The following is a 23,402-nucleotide window of genomic DNA, read 5'->3' on the forward strand; positions in this document are numbered from 1 at the left end:
CCCAACATAGTGACAATGGGCCAGAGCTGAGCAGCAGTGACTCCCCTTTGAAAAAAAGCAGTATACTGCAGATTCATGGCTTCTGTCACTCCCTACAAGCTTAAATTCACCCCCCATTTCATTGCTTTCCCAACCTCTCCCTTGGAGATATTTAACTCTTTTTTTACTCCTGTTATAATCCAGCCTTCCCTTTGTGTTGAGCTATACCACATCTTAGTTTAGACCTGTAATACAATTTTTTCATGTAAATGTGATGAGTCACTTTCTGGCATAGTCTACTGTCTACTGCAAACAAAGACCAGGTCAGTATTTAAAAAAAAAAAAAGATGAGGTCTGTACATCTTCCTAATACCACCTTATTTCCCCAGGCCTGCCTGATACCTTTCTGGCCTTCACCTGGCATAGGTGCTAATACTTCTGCCCACACACCATTCCCTCAGCTTGGGTTCCCTCTTTCCTGCATCATTCAGCTCAAAGGTTAGTTCTTACTTGGTCTTATTGGCCAGCCAAGAAAGTCACTACCTCTGTATTGTCTCCATTATAAGCCAGTGATTAATTCCAACAGTTATGTGTAGTTATCTATTTCCATCTCTTCCAGGAGACTAAGAAAGTGAAGGGTGAAAATTGGGTCTTACTCATCTTTGCATCCCCAGAGCCTAATAGTGCTTAATAAGAGAATCAAAGTTATAACTCAATGACATGATATACTAGTCTTAGGCCCATTTTGTATCAGTCAGCATGGACTAAATTATGCTGTTGTACCAAACTCCACCCAAATCCCAGTGGATGATAAAAACAAAGGTTCACTTTTCATGCACACTACTAATCCATCACAGAATAATCCTGCTCCACATCCATTTTAGAATCCCAGTTGAAAGAAGAGCCCCAGGACACTGACAGTCTCATTGGAGAGGGAAAGAGATTGATGACCATGCTCTGGCTCCTGACTTCCACTTAGAAAGTGGCACACTTTATTTCTGCTCAATTTCATTGGCTAAAGCAAATCAGTATGTCCAAGCATAAAGCCAATGGGGCAGAAATGTAAAACTCTCCTAAAGGGTGAATGGCTTTAACATTAATAAAGTCTACCGACATTGCCATCATATCCAGTTTACCTTTCCAGGGACATGGAGCCTGTGGAACATGTTTCTGTGGTTCCTATGTCAGCTGACTTTTGAACTCAGCTAATGGGAAGCCTCTGCAGGAAACTGGAGAAGGAGGTTAGAAGCCAGGGCATCCTCCGCACCCACAAATCATAGAGAGGCTTCTGCAAAGGCTGCATTTCCTCCATGGCTCTAGCTTCCACTAGCCAGGCCTGCTGACTTTTCTGCTTCTGCTGAAAAAGGTCCTGGACACTATGACCTTGGACTCACACACTCTGATCCAGTCTCTTGATCTGCAAAACAGGGGGAGAATCTACTCACATCATTCAGTTGTTTCAAGAACAAAATTAAAGAATGTTTATGAAAATATGTAAAGAATAAAGTGCTAGACAAATAAGGTGCTTGAGTGTATACGAAGTGAGGTAACATGGTGTTGCAGAAAAGGAGACTGGGGATCACAATGCTTATGTGTTCATGTCTTGCTCTGCTACCACTGTCACCTCTTGCAGGTGACAGTGTGTTGTTCTCTATTCTCCTCATCTGCAAATTGGAGATAGCACTGTTGATAATGAAGTGGCTGCAGAATGGCATAAATGAGAAGATGTATACTCTCGAGTGTAAAAATCTATACAAATGTTAAATTAATGCACTAGTTATAAGCAGAAAAAAAAACCTTTATTTCTATCAAATTAAAAAGTAGGAATCAATCTTCAAGCAAGATAACCAAAGTAGTCAATAACACAATTTAACAGTTAGGAGAGCATGTACAGATTAGAATACAAGTTTAGATACTTTTAAGCATGTACACCCAAATCAAAAGGGCTGACAACTTTCACACTGAGGAGAAGCAATGACTCATCATAAACACACAACTTCTGGGAAACTGGAGCTGACTTTTCACAGGACAGTAAACAGAAGTGACAAGCTGTCATTGGCTTAGAGAACAGATTTGAGCTTGATAGGGGTCACAGTGAAACACCATTGTAATGCAACAATTTCCCCCAGAGATCTGTTCATCTCAAAAATAGGAATATATAAAAATCAGTAGTACAAATTCTCATGAAACTAGAAAAGCCCTCTAAGCCCTAACACCTTGAAGCTTACATAAAGAGGTTTATTTCTTCCCTTTACTTCTCTAAATTAAATAGTTTTTATTTAGTACATTTCTGACGTTACAGCCAAAGCTTCAAAATGAACAGTTTTATGAGATGGAATTAGACACACATCAACCTCAGGGAGAATTTCAAGGTGCGCTGCTCCTTGGCAAAGTTTTCAACAGGAAACCTTTTTATTTCCAGAATGACACTGTTGCCTGGAATAGCTTAATTATTACCAGAAGGAATACATACCCATGTCATCCAAGGACTCTCATCCTTTTGGAGATGTTTACCATCTCTCCATCTCCCTCTCCCTACTTCTCCCTCCCTCCCGCCCCAGATGCACACACAAACACACTGATCAAATTGGGAGGATTCCCTGAAGCATACATACGGATAATGGCATTTATTTTGGCAAGACTTGTGCAATTTGTTAAAAGAGAGATAAGGTATGGCATTTATGAACAATTGTAATTATAGTATATCTCAACAGATGCAGGAAGCAGATTTATCTTCATAGTTGAAACACAGCTTCATGGTTTCCCGACATCTGGGTCTTGTAACATTTTTCATCTAGAAACCAGACTGAATCAGTTATTTGTGGAAAGGGATGATAACTTACGACCAGACCACACCTCCATTTTAGAAAAAGTCTCCGTTGCTAAGTTCTTCTTTTGAGACACTAAATAGACAAGGGAGTTACTAAAAATGCAGGGGAATTGAAAGTAATTCATACTAAGAACGTGACTTGGCCTTATGAATTAATTGCATTTCTGGAAAAACTGTGGGAAGAAAAAATACTGGAAGGTAAATATCAAAGTAAATGAAAGGTAATAAATGAAATTATCAGGTAGATAGGAATGTCTCCCAAGATCCTGTAACTCAGCAGAGTGCAGATGAGATGTATGCCCTCTGTTTATACAGTGTGCAACTACCACCGGGACCCACTGAGTGCTCATTTCTTACCTCAGCACCAGAGCACCAAAAGCAAAGATTCCAGGTACAAATAACACTGTTTTACCCATTAATTAGTATGGGGAGCTCCAAGGAGGAAAAGGTACAAAAAAAGCGCCTTTTTAAATTTCCTGATTAATCCCTATAGGTACATGAAAACACAAGTTTAAGTAAACAGGACGTCTTCAGTTTTTACACAAAGAGGCAGGATAACCAAAATATCTATCATGTAGGGTAATTGTTGAGGATTTAATTAGACAATGCATATAATATGCTTAGCATGAAGTACCAATCAATAGTAATTACCAAGACTCCCAGCAGGCTGATAAGCTGTTTAGCCAAAGTCAAATACTGAAATCAGTATACAGTGAACTGAATTTTATAAAAGTCCTATTTATGATTTTGCACAGGTACCCTTGTCCCTACAACTATCCTGTCTCAACATTTTAAGTGGTAGGAGAAGCCACAGCAGTACCTCTTTCCGAGAATCCTCCTCAACCGTGGCTCTTACCTTTTTCCTTCCCTACCAAAAAGAGCGGCACAGCCTGGGTAAAGCTGGAGCTCATGTGAGCTTGGTTGCTGGAAGGTGGCAAGGAGTGACCTTGGGGAAGGTAGGAAGCGTTTCCCCCAGTTACTGCCAGAATTGTGCACGACAAGCAGAGCCACCATATCGGATGGCAGGCAAAGGTGTGAATTTGGCATTCAGAATCATGTTGATGTGTAGTGTGATATAGGAAAGATGGTACAAAAATCAAGGATTACCCTATGTTAGTGGCTCAATGGCCTTCTGTTCACCAGTCAGCACTTCAGGAAGGGCCAGTCTTTTATCAGGGCCTTATTAGGGGGTAAGAGTGAGGTACTGATTTGTTCTGGTATCAGGGGAAAAAAGTGAGTAGCATGTGGAGATCTCCCAGCAGCCCAGGTCTACAGTGAACACTGTAGCTGGGGGTGGCTCAAGGATAAAGGTCCATTCAGGGGTATAACACCATGAACACCAAAAGGGTAGGTGAGGAACATGAACCTGACTCCTCCACAGATTTCACTTGGACACAAGCCTAGCCTACTTCAACAGCCATTCATTTTATAAGTGAGTAGTTATAAAAGATCAAGGCTCAGACCTTCCTCTAGCAGCTCCCTTTGCTTAAGCAAAGGGGGGAAAAAAGGAAAAGTCCTACGTAGAGCTATGTCACTTTTGCTCCTTTTGATGTGAGGCCGCTTGGAGCTACTAACAAAGTCAAGCAGGATCATCACCCTGGGTTGGCTGGGATAGGACACAGTAAACATCCAGGAGCAAAGTCAGGCTGCAGGTTAGGGAGCTGCAGGTTAGGGAAACCTGGGTGTGAGTCCTGGCTGTGCTGTTTACTGGCAGCAAGAGCCTGGGCAAGATGCTTCACATCTCTGACCCCTGCCTTCTTTGTTTATAAACATGGCATCATGCCTATCCCAAAGGGTGCTTGAAAGATTAAATGGGATGTTTGTAAAGGTCCTAGAACTGCTCCTATCACCCCCAAAGGCCTTCCATAAATGGTACTTATTTTATGTATGCCTTAGTGTTAAGAGGATATTAAACACAGCAATGTTTCCAAGTTCTAAGTACGTGGGAAGCCTGTTCAGATAGTGGAAAGCAAAATGAATTCAGAGCTGGCTAGAATATCAGAATACGGGGACAGGTTAGGAATCATAGGGACAAACTACTTCCTTTGCATAACTCTGAAGGAACTGTATGTGTGGCAGTAGAAGGAAAACGAAGGAAAAATGTTCCTTTTTGGGCAGCCCAGGTGGCTCAGAGGTTTAGTGCCGCCTTCGGCCCGGGGCCTGATCCTGGAGTCCCGGGATCGGGTCCCGCGTTGGGCTCTCTGCATGGAGCCTGCTTCTCCCTCTGCCTCTGCCTCTCTCTCTCTATTTGTGTCTTTCATGAATAGGTAAATTAAAAAAAAACTTAAAAAAAGATGTTCCTTTTGTTTTTGTCAAAATATTTTCAAGGGAATTTTAATTTTTCACAAAACTGGAGGAAAACCTAGAGAGCTTGTTGAAGAAAATCAGACACAGACTTTTTAGGCCAGTGTGCATGAAATAAGTTATCATCTTTCAAAGACCATGGGAAAGGTGTCTGTCTTTTTTATTGGTCTCACCAAGCACAGGACCCTCAATTGCTGGGCTGCCTCAGAAACAGCAAATGCCTCTGACACACTGAAGGACTCTAATGCTGACTGTAACAGTCTGTTTTGCTGGAGGAGAGGAGGCAAGGACAGAGGACTAGGGCATGGCATCAGGGACCAGCCATTTCCCATTTCCCGTACCTCTCTCACGAACTCCAAAGGGAGTCTGTTAAAGACCAAAGAACTAAGGGAAGCATTTGTGAAGATCTGTCTGCTTCTAGTAGGACACAAACTTTCCTTTCTTGAATTACCCATATAATAGCCTTAACGCTCTACTTTTCCTTGTTTGTGGAAATTGTCTCCATGGCAATACTAATCTGAATTGTGCAATTTTCCTCATTTCACACTTGTTTTCTCTATACCTGGTTCCCCAGGATATCTGAGCTGTACCTATCTGTCTGATTTTCACCCTGATCCCACCAACTGACATTCAAACATGGCTCTTCTGAAGCACTCGGAAGACTGTATCACGCACTGATGTTTCATGGACCTGAACTGGGCACTTCTATTGCATAAACCTAAAAAGTAACATGGTGATTCAGAGAATGAGGAGGAGACCAGTCTATGTTTCCACTAGGGAAGTCAAAGAACAGTCACATGAAGGAATAGAGGGAGAGGAACTGGCATGGGTGGGGCAGTTTTTGTAAGGAAGATGCAATCATTACTATACAGAACAGTTATGCCAGGGAATTAACTGGAGATTTGCTGGGACATCTTCAGAAAATAAATAACACATTGCAACACAATTGGCATGCTGAAATAGGTTTTGTTTTGTTTTGTTTTGCCTCTCCAGTATGAAAAGTTAGTCAGAAGTCGCTCCCAGGAATAGCAAAGGACCTTCCTTAGGGACAATCACAATGCACGGAGAAGGGTATTTATTTTTAAGGCAACAGGAATAAATTTCATTGTCCTTCCCAGAGGAGAGCAAGAATTACATTAGGTGGCCACCAAGTCTGGAAAGTAGGCAAATCTTTAATAAATGATTTATTGATATTACAATTACAAAGAATGACAAAATTGTATTATCTGTATTTCTAGACTTAATGGCCACCCCATAGAAAGCATCTTTGGAATAGAAAAAAAAGCTCTAAGAATTTGTTTTCCCATAATCATCAAGCTGTCATACTTAATCTGGACACAGCTAGTGCAACATTTTCCTCAACCCACAGGCTCCCTTCCCCTTACCAACTATTTATAATATGCTTGGGTCACTCACAGGAGAAAAACACTGTCAGCATCAATATTTAGCAGCATCTCAAAATACATTTTTTTTTGTCTTGAATAAAAAGCTAAACCATTCTTTTAGTGCAATAATTTCATATGGTGTTATTACATCTATACACAAGATATGATCCTTTAACATTTATGTCGGTAAGCATCTTTTTTTTTTTTTTTTTTTTTTTTTTGAAGACTCCCAAAGGCTTGGAGGATTTTACTTTTTCACAATAAAAGCAAAGGGCAGTGTCACCCCATAAGAGTCAGCCCAGCAGCGTAAGTAGACCCTTTGCAGAACTCTGTTCCTGGTGCAGGAAGCGATCTGACGCCCTCCCCTCGCTCTCAGTTCTTAGAAAGGGATCTGAGAGGGATAAAAGCAGTAACTATCTGTATTGCTTCATAGCCTAGGAAGGGAGAAAACAGATGTAAAAAAAAAAAAAACAGTTTAATAAAAATAGTAGAAGCCAAATCCTTTCATTCCAGGATGTCTGCAAAGGAAAGACTCTATGGAGCATGGATGCAGAAAAGGTATCACTCCTAAGAGAAAAAAATAACTTGTGGACAGTCACTCAAGGCCAGAGCAGCAACCACAAAGAGCAACTGGCTTCCATCGCACAGTCATCAGGAGGGGCACCTACCAGAGAACTTGGGACAAGGCTGTGGCTACTGCCCTGGGCCTTTTCAGGCCTCCTGATGCTGTGGTTCAACAGCTTTTGGGGGACAGGGAAACCAGAGGCCGACAGTGTCACGTGTGAGAAGGCTACTATGGCAACAACATGACGATTGTAAATCAGCGAGAGTTTGGGTTAGACGCTGTTGGAAATTCAGACTGGACTTGCTTTCCTGTGAAGTGCTTGAGATGTGCAGAGGCATCTTAGACACATGTAGGTGACCCTTCTTGTGAAAGGCAGAGAGGAGCCTCTTCAGGAATGCATTCTACTCATTCATTTTCATTTCAGTCCACCAGTTAAACTAGAAAAGACGCTGAAAGCTATCCCCACTAGCTTCTAACTTGGACACGGCACCAATACTACACATACAACTGAATGAACGACATTTTCCTGGTTCTTTCATTGGGCGGGCTCAGTATGCTTCTTTGGACTGGATAGGGGTGATCTTGTTTGAGAAAAGTGTGTAAACATAGGGCCAGATTTTGTTAGTCTCCGTTCCAGAAAATTGGTGGAGCACTCCTCGGCTTCTGAAAAACAAAACCCAACACATGAAGGCATTTTAGTCTTCCTTATAACATGGTATTGGAACAGGTGAAGATCCTGGATATACAGCAAGCATGATCTCATGGTCTATCACACACACTGCCAAGTGCCAAAGCAGCCCCCTCAAATCTATCAACACCCGCACTGAGCGTTTTTACAGTTCCGGCATGCTTGCCATGACACCGCCCCTCTTCTCCTGTTTAAAACATATCCAAGAGTAACATTATATGAACAATCCCAAATCTGCCTCAGTATGCACTTTCAAAAAACAAATCATTGACAAACTCTGGTACTGTAATACCCTTACCACTTAAAATAGATCACAAAACACAGAATGTATCATAACGACATGATCAAGAATTTCTGATCTAAAGACTTACTAAAGTATTTGGGAGTTAAAAGGTCAGCAGGGAAAAAAAGGTCAGCAGAGGCTGTAGACAGCTGTCCTGAATGCAGTCTGCACTGCACATGGGTTTTGCTCAGTTTGCAAGATGTTAAAAATGTTATTTGTTGCCAATATAAAAACTGTGTGTTTTTTTGTCTCCCCACATAGCCAGATTTCTGCTTCTCTTGAAAAACAGGGATCACTGGCCACTCTGGGCCTGAGTACCCTGTGGTAATAACTGGCTAGAACCATAGGAGCTGTACAGTTCAACTGTCATTCAATTGCCCAGATTAACATCCCCCACGGGGTCTGACACTCATTTCTAGTAACTGCCTGGCCCGTGCAGCCACTTGAATTTGTCATCTGTAGCTTATAGCTTTAGCCCTTTTTGTTGTTGTTGTTAAATTCCCTCTAGACAGGGACGCCTGGGTGGCTCAATGGTTGAGCATCTGCCTTTGGTTCAGGACATGATCCCCGAGTCCTGAGATCGAGTCCCACATCAGGCTCCCTGCAGGGAGCTTGCTTATCCCTCTGCCTTTGTCTCTGCCTCTCTCTGTCTCTCTTGAATAAATAAATAAAATCTTTTTTTTTTAATAAATAAAATCTTAAAAAAAAATTCCCACTAGGCATATCTAGGCAAAAGCACCCTTCTAATCTTCTATCCAAATGAGATATTTACATGTGGCAGTATCAAAATATAAACCATTATATTTCAGATCCTTGAAAAGAACGATGACAATAATCCTAGACAGAATTTTACAACCACACAAAGATGATCAGGTTTTGGTCCCTGTATTACAAGAATTTCAGCATAAAAGACCGGACTGTTTCTCTCAGATACAATCCCAGCATTTCACTGGACTCCCAGGGAGATACTGGGCCTTTCAGTTTTATCTAGCTTAAAGAAACACCACCCTACCTCAGCCTGGCGTCCTTCCCACTGTGCGCCACACGGTTCTAACAGACCGTCTGCCATGAAAATGTTGAAATACACTCACTTGTATAATTCAATGACTGGCTTTGCCACATCCTTGTACTGCCTTAGCCTGGCAGCCACTGCTTCAGGTTTATCATCCTCCTGCTGGACTAATGGCTCACCCGTGATGTCATCAATCCCCTACAAATACCAGAGACATCAGTTAATACAGCCAACACCTGGGTCATTCCAAAAAAAAAACTTTCCTGTGCAAAAAAATCCATGTATTCACCTTTGACCCTTACCACATGATGAATCAGGCCTGAGCGACAATGGTAACAGTGAAAGTAATTGAAAAAGAAATAGCACTCTTAACAGTAATGTTAACCTTTTGTGAGAGCTGACACGAAATCTTTATGAACTTCTCAGATCTTTCCAAACATGTTCCAGTGCTCTTGATAAATACTTTATTTCTTTATTTTTATTTTTTTTAAAGGATTTTATTTATTTATTCATGAAAGACAGAGAGAGAGAAACAGAGACACAGGCAGAGGGAGAAGCAGGCTCCATGCAGGGAGCCCGATGTGGGACTTGATCCCGAGACTCCAGAATCACGTCCCACGTCAGGCTCCCTGCATGGAGCCTGCTTCTCCCTCTGCCTGTGTCTCTGCCTCTCTCTCTCTCTGCATCTCTCATAAATAAATAAATAAAATCTTTAAAAATGAATAAATTAATTAATTAATTTACAGTTTAAAGCTCCATGCTGCCTCTTCCAACAAAAAACAGCCTTTAGACAATGTCACTCTGGCCCTCTAAACATTCCTCAAACTGCCTTGTTTTCTAAAGTTTGAGTTATTAATATGGAAAATCGAATGTCTAGGGAGTGCCTCGGCTCAACTGGTTGAGCATCTGACTCTTGGTTTCACTCAGGTCATGATCTCAGATTTGAGATGGAGTCCTCCTCCCCCATCAGACTCTGACTCAATAGGGAGTCTGAGATTCTCTCACTCCCCCTCTGCCCCTCCCCACTCTTGCACACTTTCTTTCTCTAAAATAAATAAATACAATCTTTAAAAGAAAAAAAAAGAAAAATGTCTCAAAAATCAACTAGTTTCCTTTGGAGAACACAAATCTAGGAGAAGGCATCTCAGCCTTGCCTCTGCTAGCTTTCAAATTCTTCCCTGAGATTAAGCTTACTCAAGTTATTTTACTAGCTCACATAATGACGTACCTAAAGGTAGATTAAAATAGGCATGGATTATATACCTATGATAATCAGGAACAAACATTCTGAGAATAAAAAATTGCAATTTAGAAACCCTAATTTTTTATGTATTTTAACCTCTTCAGGAAACATACCTACTTATAAACAGCAACACAGACATATAGAGGATCTTGCTTCAATGTCCATGATTCTTACCCACCAGGGGAGACAGTCACAAGAAATAAATCTATCCAGAAGCAGGCTAGAGCAGAACCAAAAGGCTCAGGAAACTCAACTGGATAATCAGAAACCAGTTATAAATTTGAAACACACTAAAATTCCATTATAGCTCAGGGCCTTGGCACATAACTTGTACTTATGATTTATTGGTGAGCCCCATAATCATCACATGTGTTTTCCATGGTTGTTATCCTGACCCAACAGGTGAGATGGGGGTGGGAGAAGGCTGTACATCACCTATATTCTCTTCAATTTTATTTTACTTAGAGCTGCAAAGCTCAGAAGTCATTTCCAGGACCTCAGATCACTAGTAAATATAACTTTTTTTCTAGAAAAAGCAGAATGATGCTAGGGTGACAGCATCCCTCCTTCTGGGAGAGCTGGGCCACAGTGGCTGGTAGACAAACACTTTCACTGCGGTCTTTAGAGGCACCACTCTAATTGCAGGTGTTCTTTTAGGATACCCAGTCTTTGAAACAACTCAGTGTTAAAGGTTCTCAAACTTTACTAGAATCTTTGCTTCAGCAAGTCTAGGCAGAGCTAAAATGTGAAGCATCTGTGCTGGACTTGAGTGCATATTCAGAATCCTCTTTACCCCTCCATCTGTTTTCCCCCCATACTAATTTCTTGAGAGATAAAGGAGGAAGGGACCTAAAAAAGGAATTCCAGAAGTATTTATTAGATTTTAAAAAGAAGACTTCAAAAGGCAACTAGTGCTTTGCCCAAATGAACAAGACTCACTGGAACTTTACCATATCTATGGCACTCGGGAGCTGGAAAGGCATCCCAGCTCTTGAAGTTGGTTTTCTGTAGTAATTATTGACTGACTATAATCAGGTCTACCAATTCCATATACATTAATCCAATACAACGGAATTGTCACCCCTTCCACATTTGGATGATCGCAAGTAACAGTAACTAGAGGTAAGAATCACATTGAACTAATTCATGTCTTTACCAGAAAGAACAAGCTTTTTAAATGAATTTGTTCACTTAAAAAGCTTCTTTAAACATGTACCTTTACATAGGTTTATTTCATGTAAACACATGTCATTTTTGGAACTGTTTATTCTTCTAGTCCTCCCAGTCCCTTTACACCCTCACCGTCATCACTCCCATGATATCACCCACTATGACCCCAGGTCTTTATTCAGGCCTAGCCCTATTTATCCCTGCTCTTATGAAGCTGGAGAGCACATATCCACATACAAACAGATATGTGTAAAGAAGGAGGGTCACTGTTTTCCAAAAATGGAATCATTGTGCTATTTACTTTTTTTTTTTAAGATTCTATTTATTTATTCATGAGAGACACACAGAGAGAGAGAGAGAGAGGCAGAGAGAGAAGCAGGCTCCATGCAGGGAGCCCGACATGGGACTCAATCCCGGGTCTCCAGGATCACACCCTGGGCTGCAGGCGGCGCTAAACCGCTGCGCCACCGAGGCTGCCCAATATTTACTTTTCATATTCAGTAATACTTGGGAGGAAATAGTACTTCAGATTAAAGCGGAAAGCATGAAGCCATTCTTTTCACTGAGTACATGATATAGATATTCCATGATATAGATATTCTCTCATTCATTTAGTCATCCCCTGTAAGTGAACATTCATTTCTGTTTTCAGATTTTGTTTTTTCTCTAAAATCATTACTGAAGTAAGCATCACTGTACAGGACCTTACCTGCTAATGCTTTCATTTCTACAACCTATACTCCCAGCAGTGGGTTGAATGAAATACATATTTTAAAATGTTAATGTACATTGCTAGATTGCTTTCTAAAAACACTACTGGGGACACCTGAGTGGCTCGGTTGGTTAAGCATCTGCCTTCAGCTTAGGTCATAATCCCGGGATCCTAGGAACACACCCTGAGTCCAGCTCCCTGCTCAGTGTGGAGCCTGCTTCTCCCTCTCCCTCCACCTGCTGCTCCCCACTGTTTGTGCTCTCTCTTTCTCTCTGTGTCAAATAAATAAAATCTTAAAAAAAAATAAAATAAATTAAAACACTATTAAAACATTATATGCCTAATAAAGATGAGAGTGCCATTTTCCAGATCCCCACCAGCAACAGATGTTATAAACCTTAATTTGTGTTTCTTGACCACTGGTGAATTAAAAAATTTCAAATACCTGTGGCCATGTAGATTTGCCCTCTTTTGAATAATCTATTCATATCCTTCCTATATTTTACAACTTGCCTCTTTCTTGTCAGTCTGTAAAAGTACTTGGTATATTCTTACATGTACGTGAGGTGGATTGAAGTCCAGGTTATATACCCTTCCACTAGGAGGGTGAATCCAACGTCGGCTGAGACGATCTTTGAGTGTTTCAAATGGAATGTTCAAAGTGATCACTAGATCCAGCTCACAGATTTTGTCCAGGGCTTCAGCCTGAACTAATGTCCTAGGAAAACCTAAATGCCAAAAACAAAACATAATCAAATGCAAGACATTTCCCAATTCCAATGAGTCAATGAAATATTTTCAGTTGATAGAATAATCAAATTTATACGTATACCACCCAGAAAGAAGTTTTTATCAGGAATTTCCAAATTTTTATTTGGAACCTCCAAAAATTTATTAGAAGAAAATAGGCTACTTTATAACCCAGCTTTGGCATTTGAGATACTCCAAGATTAAGGAGTTACACGACACAAGTAGAGAGTGCCCTAAATTAAAAAATCACCTAATTAGTCCTGACTTTGCTCTTAACTACTCATATAACTTTAGGCAGGTCATATCACCTCCACTTCCTCTCCTATGAAAGAAGCAAAGAACAAAATTATATTTGTGTTCTTTTATAGCTTTAACAGCGATTAGTATATTAATCTTATGCTACCCCCCAAATTATAGATATATATATATATGTATAATTATATATCATATATATTTTAATTTTTATTTATTTATGATAGTCACAGAGAGAGAGAGAGAGAGAGAGAGAGAGAGGCAGAGACATAGGCAGAGGGAGAAGCAGGCTCCATGCACCGGGAGCCCGACGTGGGATTCGATCCCGGGTCTCCAGGATCGCGCCCTGGGCTAAAGGCAGGCGCCAAACCACTGCGCCACCCAGAGATCCCTATATCATATATTTTTTTATCTGTTCCCTACTGCTTGCAAAACTCAACTGTGGTCTGTAATCTAGCACAGTAACTACAGAAATAAGAAAAATGCATTTAGGAATTTTATAGCAATTTCACAGTAATTTTAAGCCTCCTGAATCTAAAATTTACACTTGAATTTATTTTAATTTTTCCAGTAATTCACTTACTGTATTTGATAAAAGGATTGCTGCACAGTGGATTAGAAGGAAAAAAAGAAACTCAGCTTTCACTACACATAGTTCATTCTAGGCTTCCCTTGGAGCTTATTTTCTAATTTCTCCCATAAGGGAAATTATCCAATGGTCCCCGCAATATCTAACTTGTGATGTTATTTATTATAGAAGGGATATAGAGTAAGTTACATCTCTTCCAAAAAGACACAAGAATGAAGAGAGCCAAACCTGGGGCATGTTCAAACTCTACTGTTATGACAGGGAAAGAAAAAGCAAGTTTCAACAGAGGTGAGGAAAAGCTTATCTTGCGGGCAGATCTCAGTTCACTGGCTATGATGTGCCTAACCCAAGGTACTCACATGTTCCCAATGGGCAAAAGGGTTACTCCAGCATTACAGGTAACACCAGAAGAAACTGCTTTCACATGCTCATATGCTGTCTTTTGTGACCCCATCATGCATTCGGACTGGCCTCAACATAGAAATAGGTATTTCTAATCTTGCAGCCCAGGTGCTGCTTCTTGTACCAACAGCCATCTACTTGTACTGTCTCCTTCCTCTCATAGTGGCTCTATGCCTAAGCATCCTCTTCACAAAAAAGGTGCCCACATGTTGGGAAATTATGTGGGAAATACGTTCATGTGTTTTTTTCTGAGGTGGGAACATGAGTGATTCCTTTCCACTCTTCTAGTTTCTAATATTTTTTAATTGAGCATATACTTTCAGAATAGAAAAAATACTGCCCTTAATAAAGAACTGCTGACTAATTAGACTTTTTTCAACTCCCACCATCATTTGTTAGATCAAGTTAGGACTACCTGACATTTAGGGAAGTGAAAGGTCAAACTTTATCTGCCTAAGATCAAGTACACTATGGCCACTTGGCCTTAGCACTGGAAGACAGCAATGCCTGGCACACAGTGGGCAAACACTGGCATGAAACACTAGCATAGTTGTCTTCTAGTCTTCCCTTTGGTGGCCATACTTATTTGTCCAGTTGCCTTATTTTAAGCTCCCAATTTAATTCTATGAAATTATAGTACTCTGTCAAGCCCTGTAAAAGTATGTCATTTTTTTTCTTTCCACTCTGGAATGGCTTGACTGTTTGCATACTAATTTATTAAGCAACTTCTTTATTAAGTACAAAAACAAACTTAATTTTAGAATTGGGGCTTCACAGCACCTAGGTATATCCTAAAGCTTTAAATTTGTGATAGCTGCCAGGTAGATAACAAAGGGATACTATCTGGGTCACCAAGGAGTGAGATTTGGCTCCAGGTGGGTCCTCAGGGCTCAATTCCATCTATGACAACAGAGGTTGTGCAGTGGGCAAGGAGTTTCAGAGGAGTCCAGATAAGAGTCCACATATCCTCTTTCCCACCAAATTCCTTATTGAATACTATACACAGCCTCAACCAGGTGCTTTTCGCCACCTCCACCTCCCTTCCCATAACTGCTCACTGTAAGCCAGGTCTGGGGATGCTGTGGGAAAGTTCAGTACCTGGGATCTATGCTAAGTCTATGAGTCAACTTTAGCCTAGCTTCCCCTACACTATGCACCACAGTCTGCTTTAGAAAATGAGTTTCCTGAAATGGGATTTAAGACACGCCTCACTCCCTTTGTTATCCTCTGGTACTGTACCTGGACATCCAACACTGAAATTCCAGTAAAGTGAAAAAGGCACTCTCTCACAGACGGCCAGGGCCCACCTTTTTCCCCATATAACGTGCTCTTCACGAAGGCTTCAAATTGACACCTGGAGCCTGCAGCCAAAACAGTCCCAATCTTGGAGATTAATCTCCATGCCACTCCCCCAAATCCCTTTTTAAGGAAAAACCATTTTCTAAAGCAGTGGCTTCCAAAGTGACCCTCACTGGAGTGCAGAATGAAAACAACCTCTGTTGCACTGTTGTTTTGTTCATTCTTTTTAAAATTTTATTCTGGCGGGTATATTTTATAAGGCATATATTAATAAAATCATATTATGATTAGGCACATAATTCACACAATCCATATACTGAAGAAGTAAAGTCAACATTTTTACTGATAAACGTGCACAAAGAACTTAAGGGTTCATTCCTCTAAAGACCCAAGTTCTCGGCCTCGGTCCCTGGCCTTGGGTTCTACATCACTAACCACTACTCTGACAAGAAAACATTGTTCTTTATCCTTTGGATAGAGGATGAAAGCTGAAGAATGCAGTAGGAAAGAAGAGGAAGCCCTGAACGAGAATATAACAGTTCCTCCAACGAATAAAAACTCAGATCTTATTGGCTACAGTTTCCTACTCTACTGGATAGAAGCCAGTCTGCTCAACAACCCTACAACAGTTTCTAAACTCTGGAGCCCTCTGGAGGAATGGGTGGAAAACAACTGTATATAATAAAAGTTGAACTCAGAAGGAACAGATTTCAAAAATGTTGGGTAGTGTCTACCTTTGGGGCTCTAACATTCAGACCTGCTAAAGACCAGAGAATAATTATGGTGGCTTAGAGGTCTTCTGTTAATACAGTGGCTCTCATCATATCCCCCTATCCTTGAAATAGGTTAAAGTAGAAAGAACCAGGGAAAACACAGAAACCTACAATTAAAGCTAAAATGGAAGAGTTATGTTTTAGGATGTTAATGCTGTTGGAATGCAACCATGTTAATGGTTAAGAAGTACCAACAAGAGAACTAAGTCATTCTACAACTTTAAGAGTTTTCCATCTAAAGGGGCACATCGACATTATCAGGGAAGACTTAAAATGGTAGGGCGGCGGGGGAGGACGGAGAGCTTATTACTGCCCAGATTCCATGCCATTCTTCCCAGAATGGAATACCTAGGAGCAGGGCTTAGGTGTTTTTTTAAAAAGTTATCCCGGTGACTCTGGCTGGTTAAGAACCACCAAACTTCCCAGTGACAGCAACAGTGAAAGTACAATACTAACTACATGTATCTATCCCATTTGGGGGAAGGTTTAACACCACTTCTAAGCAGGTTCAAACCACTTTGAAGAGTTTTCTTTACCTCAGTTTCATGGCAAGAGCACCAGGAAGTAAATTCCCAAACTGAAGCAAATCTTTCCAGATTCACTAAGCCCCTATCTCAAGTGACCTGTTTATGCCATTCCTGTCCGGGATCTTACCTCTAAGAAAGTGGTGTGGCAGGGGACAAGATACAGTAGAATAGTGAAAACAGTGGACAAGTCAGAGACCTGGGTGCCAGGCTGCTTTTTCAAAATTGAAGAGAAGCAGTGGTAAGCTGGAAAACTCAGAGCTCAGTGGAACATGTTAGTTATGGGCACAAGCTCTGGACCCAGACACCCCTGGATTTCAAGCCCAGCTCTACCCAGCCTTGACTGCAAGAACTTCCACTAGCTTTGTAATCTCTCTCTGGTCCTTAGTCTTCTCAGATATAAAACAAGGGTGTATTAATTTGCTAGGGCTGCCATTACAAAGTGCCACGGAACAGGTGGCTTAAACAACAAAAATTTATTTTCTCATAGTCCTCCTGGAGGCTACGAGTCTCAGATCAAGGTGTCGGGAAGGTTGGTCTCTTCTAAGGCCTCTCTCTTTGGCTTGCACAGATGGCTGCCTTCTCCCTGTGTCTTCCAAAGGGCTTTTCCTCTGTTGAAGTCTGCATCCAAATCCTCTACTTATAAAGACACTACAGTACTCTACAGTACTCATATTACATTAAGGCACACCTCAAGAACTCATTTAACTGAATTACCTCTTTAATGACCTCATCACCAAAGAAGAGTCAAATTACAAGGTACTAGGGGTCAGGATTTGAACAGATGAATTAAGAGAGGCACAACTCAGCCCATAACAAAAGGTAATGCCTACTGCATGGGGCTGTTGGGGAATAAAAGAGACAATCTTTGTAAAATGTGTAAGATGTAAAGTGTTAGGCCCATAGTGAGCACTCAATAAATGGCTGCTGTTGCTCTTGCAGAGCTCTCCTTTTTTTTTTTTTAAGATTTTATTTATTTACTCACAAGAGACAGAGAGAGAGAGAGAGAGAGACACAGAGAGAGAGAGAGAAAGAGAGAGGGGCAGAGACACAGGCAGAGGAAGAAGCAGGCTCCATGCCAGGATCACACCCTGGACGGAAGTCGGCACTAAACAGCTGAGCCACCCCAGGCTGCCCATTGTAGAGCTCTCCTGTGAGTCCTGCTGGTTCCCCAATTCAGGCAGAAGGCAGAATGAAAGAGGTCTTCATCCCCCAACTTGCCTTGATTTAATGCCTTTCCTGAGATTTGCTCATCTGGGGAGTCCCAGGTGTTTTGTGCTCTCTACCACAACTACAGGTCAGCCCCTGCAGTCATTAGCCACACAGTCTGCACATTCTAGGTCCCACACACTCAAAAGGGAGTACAACCTGGGCAAGCTCTAGATTGGGCTCAGCATGGCTGCTTCTGCCTCAAGCTTCCCACTCTGCTATTTGCCCCTGTCATCACCTACCTCGTGTTTAACAGTAAAACACCCTAAGTCTACTTTCCTCGACCCCGTTCAATACCTTATGATGATGAGCTTTAATCTGAGTTAAAGTTAAACAGGCTGGTAAAATTCAGCACAGAGGCTCAACCTTACGCTGCTGACAGCAGCAGGACGTCAGTTCCGAGGGCCTAATCCGTGCACAGTTGCATTAACTGGAACACAGAATCCACGTCAAGAAAGGTGACATTCATGCAGTCTTCCCCAGGAAGCCTCGTTTTGGGAAACATTCACAGATGAGGTAACTGTGTTTGCGGAGAACCTGGACTCGATGGCTTCTAAGTCCACGTCCCCACAGTAGTTCAGCAAACATACCTATGCGTTGTGGTCTACTGTTTACAAAGCATTCGCAGAAATTTAGTTCTTATTCTTCACACCCACCCTGGGAGGAGGTGGGCAGAGCAGGAACAAGGAGCCTGGGTTTAACAGATGAGTAAGCTGGAACTCAGTGAGGGTGAGCAGCAGAACAGGATTTAGGGTCAGGTCTCTGGTCTTGCAAGTGCTCTCTCTAGTCTACTATGCTGCTGTTCCGCGGGTATAAAAAAATAATTATTAAAAGAATCCTAAATGTCACTCCATCTAACTTGCTTCTACCCAAAAGAGCGGAGCATCCTGGTAGCACCCTCACCAGCACAGTTAGTATTTGCTGAGCATCCCTGACATGTCAGATCGATTTAATTCGAAGAAAAGCCAAAAGTATGCAGGGACCTAGAGGGCCTACTCTTGCTCCTGTCACCTCTCTCACCTCACGTCTCTGCCCATCATCGCTGTGCCGGCCACACTGACATCCTATCCTGGTCATTCTCAAACCGGCAGCCTGTTATCGCCTTGAACACTTAGTTTATGTTCCCTCAGCTTGACACACTCTTGCTTTAGGTACCTATGTGTGCCCTCAGCTCCCCCAAGGCTTGGCTTAATACGTGCCTTGCCGGGGAGAACTTCTCTAACCACCCTCCTATACTGCTGCTCCGCCCGGCGCCCCTCCTCACCCACCCTCCCTCCTTTTCTTTTCTTTTTTCCTTCCTTTCCTTTCCTTTCCTTTCCTTTCCTTTCCTTTCCTTCCCTTTCCTTTCTCTCTCTCTCCTTCTTTCTTCCTCTTCATAGATTTCAACAGCATTTACTCTATATGACTTAACTTTATTTTGTAAGTGTTTCTACTCTCACCAGAAGGTGAGCTAAATCAGGGCAGAACCTTTACAGTTCTTTACTACTACATTCTTGAATCCTCAAACAGTGCCTGGCACAAAGTGATGCTGCATAAATATTTGTTGAATGAGTAGATAAATTATGTGAATAGTTACAATAATTCTGCAAGGTCGGTGTCACTCCCATTTTAAAGTTATAAAAACTGAGGCTCAGAAAAGTTAAGTGACTTGCCCAAAACCACACATTTAAGAACTGAGGAACCTAGACCGGAACCAAGGGCTGACTCCCAGAATCGCACGCCACATGCCACCTGATGCTGTCTTCCTCCCATGCAGAAAACTGCAGCCCAGGAGAAATGCCTGCTCATGAGGACTGCAGGAGTCCACCTACGAAACAGCTGGAGAAATCAAAATCCTGTGCAACTTCAGGGACACCACCTGGCCTGGTGCTGCAGGCACAGCCACACAAGATTCTACACACACACACACACACACAAATGTCTGGCACCTGGCTTTTTTTCTTTTAATGTATCTTGGAGGTTTCTTCCTATATAGTACATAATGCTTTCTCACTCTCCCAGATAATTGCAGAGCACTCCACAGTTTGGATGTACCATAATGTAACCAATTCCCAACTGATGGACATCTAAGTTGCACATGACTTGAAGCACACTAGGGGAAATAGCTTAGCAGATAGAATATAGGTTCCAGAGACAAACTGCCTGGGTTTGACGTGCACTTATGACACCTACTCACATTGTGACCCTGTATCCATCTCTCTGCACCTACAAAACAAGCATGGTAATGTCCAATTCAGAAGGTTGTGAGGAATAAGCAAATTACTATATGTAAATCCCAGCACAGGAGCTGACACACGGTAAACAGCAGGGGGGCCGAGTGGCAAATGGGGCAAAGAGCCAACACTGGGGGAAAATGAGGCGATAACAAGAAAGACATGAAGGAAAAAATAAGTTCAAACTTTTAGAAAAGGATGGAAGGAGCAGGGGGAGACAGGTTAGTACCACTACCATCACCCAACATGCTACGTTCACATGGGAGAACAAGTCTCCCCCATAACAGAAGAGACAAGAAGGTCGCATCCTAAGGGGAGACTCAAGTTTTCTTTAAGGCAGAAGATAGAGTATTCTGCAAAGAGTCAGAGAAAACTCAGGGAGGAGGGTAGAGAATGTTATAAGGAAAGAGGATCTAGAGGGTACAGTGGAAAAGTAAAGAATTAGGAGGAAGGAAGAGGGGAATCAGTAATAAAGAAAGCAAAGAGGATAAAGAAGACAAAAGGACACTGAGGGATGACTTACCCTTCCCTTAATAACCAAGCATCACAGATATAAAAGGCACAGTTGGAAGTTACTAGGATCAAATAGTACAATTTTCAGGGCAGGTATGGTGTCCTAGTCTCTGACGGTGTTACAAAGGCCCTAGCAATGGGCTGGGGCTCTTTCTGAAGCCTGAGATGCAGAATCACAGGTCCTCAAGAGGAGCCCTGCTACCCTGGTTAGGCATGAGGCAAAGGCTCCATGAAGAGAGAAGTGGCTGGGATCCCTGGGTGGCGCAGCGGTTTGGCGCCTGCCTTTGGCCCAGGGCGCGATCCTGGAGACCCGGGATCGAATCCCACGTCGGGCTCCCGGTGCATGGAGCCTGCTTCTCCCTCTGCCTGTGTCTCTGCCTCTCTCTCTCTCTCTGTGACTATCATGAATAAATAAATAAAATCTTAAAAAAAAAAAAAAAAAAAAAAAGAGAGAAGTGGCTATATGTCTACAAGACTCTCAAAATAGGAATATTCTTCAGCCTACAGATCCTAATTTAAGGCTTCAGGTCATACCATATGAAACAGCATCCTAAAAGGCAGCATCCTTTGAAGTGATTTACATCAGTGTCTCGAGTTGTGCTGAGCAAATCAAAGCAATTCAGATGCAATTCTCACATCAATCAGCTACTAAGAACAGACTGTCAGGTAAGGTGCAACCTGACCAGCACATTTTAAACCATTTTTAGCAGAGTATTATTATCCAGCAATACCTTTTTTTTTTTTTAATGAATATATTGTCAGAGGAGCACAATATGAAGACTAGTGGAAACTGATTATCAACAAAGAAGGCCCCTGTATCGGGGAATAGATGTTCATTTTGACTTTGGTGAGGGAAAATGTAGGTATTTTGCTCTTTAATACATTTAGTTAGCATTTGATAGTCACTGATCTGAGTTCTCTTCTAAAGATCTATTCCTGCTATGAGATTCAATTGCTTTGCACCTCAAATTGCTAAGATATTGGGATTTGAAAAGAAACCAGTGATGGGATCCCTGGGTGGCGCAGCGGTTTGGCGCCTGCCTTTGGCCCAGGGCGCAATCCTGGAGACCCGGGATCAAATCTCACATCGGGCTCCCGGTGCATGGAGCCTGCTTCTCCCTCTGCCTGTGTCTCTGCCTCTCTCTCTCTCTCTGTGACTATCATAAGTAAATAAAAATTAAAAAAAAAAATAAAAGAAAAAAAAAGAAACCAGTGATGTAGACTAGACAAGAGAATTTGCCACTCTAGGTATGGGTGTGTATTCTTTAAACCTTGTTGTTTATAGCTCTTACTAAAAATTACAAACTCCCTGAAGGCTGGGGCTGTGTTTACTCCAGAAGTGCCCAGGATATAGTCAGACTCCATGTGGATCTGGTATTCCTCGTGAGCAGGGATTACTGACCAAGGGGTCTAGATGCACAGTCAAATTATGTCAACAAGTGGCAGCATGAATAATTCTTCTATTTAGCAAGAGCTGCAATAAATTGTGGTATGCTTTTATATTTACTAAAAGTAATCCTCAAAGACATGTTTTCTAAAGGACTTAAACAGAATTCCAGCTTCCTTAGATAACCTAATCCAAGTGAACATATTCCGCTAATTGTTAAGGAAACCAGAAAATCCAGTCAGTAAAGTAAATAAAGAACCCACTTAAGTGCTGAAGAGTTTGCTTTCCTCCCTTTAACTACACATGAGACTGTTCATCACATGGTTTCTTACCAGGAGGATAGAAAACCCACCTCATCAAAAAAAAAAAAAAAAAAAAAAAAAAAGGAAACCCACCTCATGCTTCCTACTAAGCTATCCCTCTCCTAACCTAAGCCCTAGAAGAGCTGCTATGTCCTGTTGAATCAAATAACCAATCCATGTTGAACACCGAAATGTTATGTAGTTAAATTTCTCCCAAAATTTGTCATGTATCACTAATTATGGTACCTACATATTATTTTTTAACCTCCCCTCCCCCCAAAAAAGATTCACCATGTGTATGTAGGAAGATGTTGCTAAATCCCTAACGTGGTATGCTCCCAGCAGTGCCAACCATTGGCCCTTGGCACCTGCTCCTCTCAGCCATGCCAAAAGCCTGAGGGAGGGCAGCCAAAGCAGGAGGTGCTGCAACAGCAAGCTGAGGCAGTGGAGGGGAAGAGGGAACTAGGACACTTCTGTTTTTCTAATTTGGAGTGCATTTACTCCAGAGGAAGGGTGCAGAGCCAGAGTCCACCACCACATTCCCAGGCAGAAAAGCAAGACCTCTCTGCTTGATGGAAATAAAAGGGCAGTTCTGAAGGGCAACTTCCAACATTCGCCTGGGATTGGCAACTGGTGAAAAGGCCACACAACATCAAGGCCCCCTTCCTATGTCCATTAAGATCTGGGGCCAACAGGGATGCCTGGGGGGCTCAGCAGTTGAGCATCTGTCTTAGGCTCAGGGAGTGATCCCAGAGTCCCAGGATCGAGTCCCACACTGGGCTTCCTGCATGGAGTCTGCTTCTTCCTACTGACCACTCATCTCTTCCCAATTGTTGGGGAACCAAGAACCAAGTTACAAATATGCAAGCCACTGTCCATCACAATCAATCATTGAATGAATAAAGTTGAAAGCAGGCAGTTATTCTTGCAGTCCTCCCTAACCTAGGGGCATTCAAATAATTTACACCACCGACCATAAGCCCCCAGTAGCAACTTAAAATTAATCACCGTCAAAACC

At 42.0% G+C, this 23,402-nt stretch overlaps 1 protein-coding gene across 2 annotated transcripts in view; it reads right to left on the reverse strand.

The window, feature by feature from the left end:
* Nucleotides 1-1,756: 1,756 nt before the first annotated feature.
* AK4 (adenylate kinase 4) overlaps nt 1,757-23,402 on the reverse strand; it is a 69,026-nt gene continuing 47,380 nt past the window's right edge. Inside the window, exons 3-5 of one of the 2 annotated variants that reach the window (XM_049110341.1) lie at nt 12,727-12,899; nt 9,126-9,244; nt 1,757-7,726 (exon numbers count right to left, since the gene is read on the reverse strand). In XM_049110341.1, the coding sequence (XP_048966298.1) occupies nt 7,612-7,726; nt 9,126-9,244; nt 12,727-12,899 (407 nt within the window). In that variant the 3' untranslated portion in view covers nt 1,757-7,611. Of the gene's footprint in view, nt 7,727-9,046; nt 9,245-12,726; nt 12,900-23,402 lie in introns of both variants that reach the window. The other variant, XR_004815669.2, reaches the window with a different exon arrangement.

This window comes from Canis lupus, chromosome 5 (genome assembly GCF_003254725.2).
Source record: "Canis lupus dingo isolate Sandy chromosome 5, ASM325472v2, whole genome shotgun sequence".
NCBI classification, from domain to species: Eukaryota; Metazoa; Chordata; class Mammalia; order Carnivora; family Canidae; genus Canis; species Canis lupus.